The sequence below is a fragment of the Aptenodytes forsteri genome, unplaced genomic scaffold (assembly GCF_000699145.1).
Source record: "Aptenodytes forsteri isolate BGI_AS27 unplaced genomic scaffold, ASM69914v1 Scaffold1757, whole genome shotgun sequence".
NCBI classification, from domain to species: domain Eukaryota; kingdom Metazoa; phylum Chordata; class Aves; order Sphenisciformes; family Spheniscidae; genus Aptenodytes; species Aptenodytes forsteri.
In genome coordinates, this window is record NW_008794391.1 from 1 (window position 1) to 1427 (window position 1427).

General features: G+C 45.3%; 1 protein-coding gene across 1 annotated transcript; it reads left to right on the forward strand.

Annotated features, from left to right (window-relative positions):
• Positions 1–240: 240 nt before the first annotated feature.
• TUFM (Tu translation elongation factor, mitochondrial) lies at positions 241–1421 on the forward strand. Its single transcript, XM_009287920.1, is given in 2 exon segments — positions 241–553; positions 556–1421. Coding segments are annotated over 2 exon segments (1179 nt in total).
• The last annotated feature ends 6 nt before the right edge of the window (positions 1422–1427 follow it).

Sequence of the window (1427 nt, forward strand, 5' to 3'; positions counted from 1 at the left end):
CCAAAAAATAGCTGAGGCAGCACAGATGTGTTGCCTTTTGTTTTAGCAATAACAAAAAAGTTTGACCATAAAGATGAAGGCTATGGAAAAAACTTGAAATTTATGTTAAATTTGCTATTTTAGTGACCTAGCAACACTCACATTGGCAACACCAGCACTGGCAATACAGATATACCAGTTGGTTTATAGCTTTGAGCTAGGGTATTGCTAACAGTTTAACAATGATCAGAGGATTAAATTATGGCAAAGGCCAAGTTTGAACGTACTAAACCACACGTTAACGTAGGCACCATTGGACACGTTGACCATGGTAAAACAACCCTAACAGCTGCGATTGCGACCGTAGCAGCAAAACACAACGGTGGTGAAGCCAAAGACTACGCGTCAATTGACTCAGCCCCTGAAGAAAAAGCCCGTGGTATCACCATCAACACCTCACACATTGAATATGACACCCAAGCACGTCACTACGCACACGTAGACTGTCCTGGCCATGCTGACTATGTTAAAAACATGATCACCGGTGCAGCACAGATGGACGGCGCTATCCTAGTCGTGACGGCCCAATGCCACAAACCCGTGAACACATCCTACTATCACGCCAAGTAGGTGTACCATACATCATGGTATTCATGAACAAATGTGACATGGTTGATGACGAAGAACTACTAGAACTCGTCGAAATGGAAGTACGTGAACTACTATCAAGCTACGACTTCCCTGGCGATGACACCCCAATCATCAAAGGTTCTGCCCTGGAAGCCCTAAACGGCGGCGAAGGCAAATACGGTGAACCAGCCGTACTAGAACTACTTGACACCCTAGACAGCTACATCCCAGAACCAGAACGTGCGATTGACAAACCATTCTTGATGCCAATCGAAGACGTATTCTCAATCTCTGGTCGTGGTACAGTCGTAACAGGTCGTGTAGAATCAGGCGTCATCAAAGTTGGTGAAGAAATTGAAATCGTTGGTATCAAACCAACCGCAAAAACTACCTGTACTGGCGTTGAAATGTTCCGTAAACTGCTAGACGAAGGTCGTGCAGGTGAGAACTGTGGTGTACTACTACGTGGTACCAAACGTGAAGACGTACAACGTGGTCAAGTATTGGCTAAACCAGGTTCAATCAAACCACACACCAAATTTGACGCAGAAGTATACGTACTATCAAAAGAAGAAGGTGGTCGTCACACCCCATTCCTAAATGGTTACCGTCCACAATTCTACTTCCGTACTACCGACGTAACTGGCGCAATCCAATTACCAGAAGGTACAGAGATGGTAATGCCTGGCGATAACGTTGAAATGAACGTAGAGCTAATCCACCCAATCGCAATGGACCAAGGCTTACGCTTTGCAATCCGTGAAGGTGGCCGTACTGTAGGTGCGGGTGTTGTTGCTAAAGTTAACGACTAATCGTTA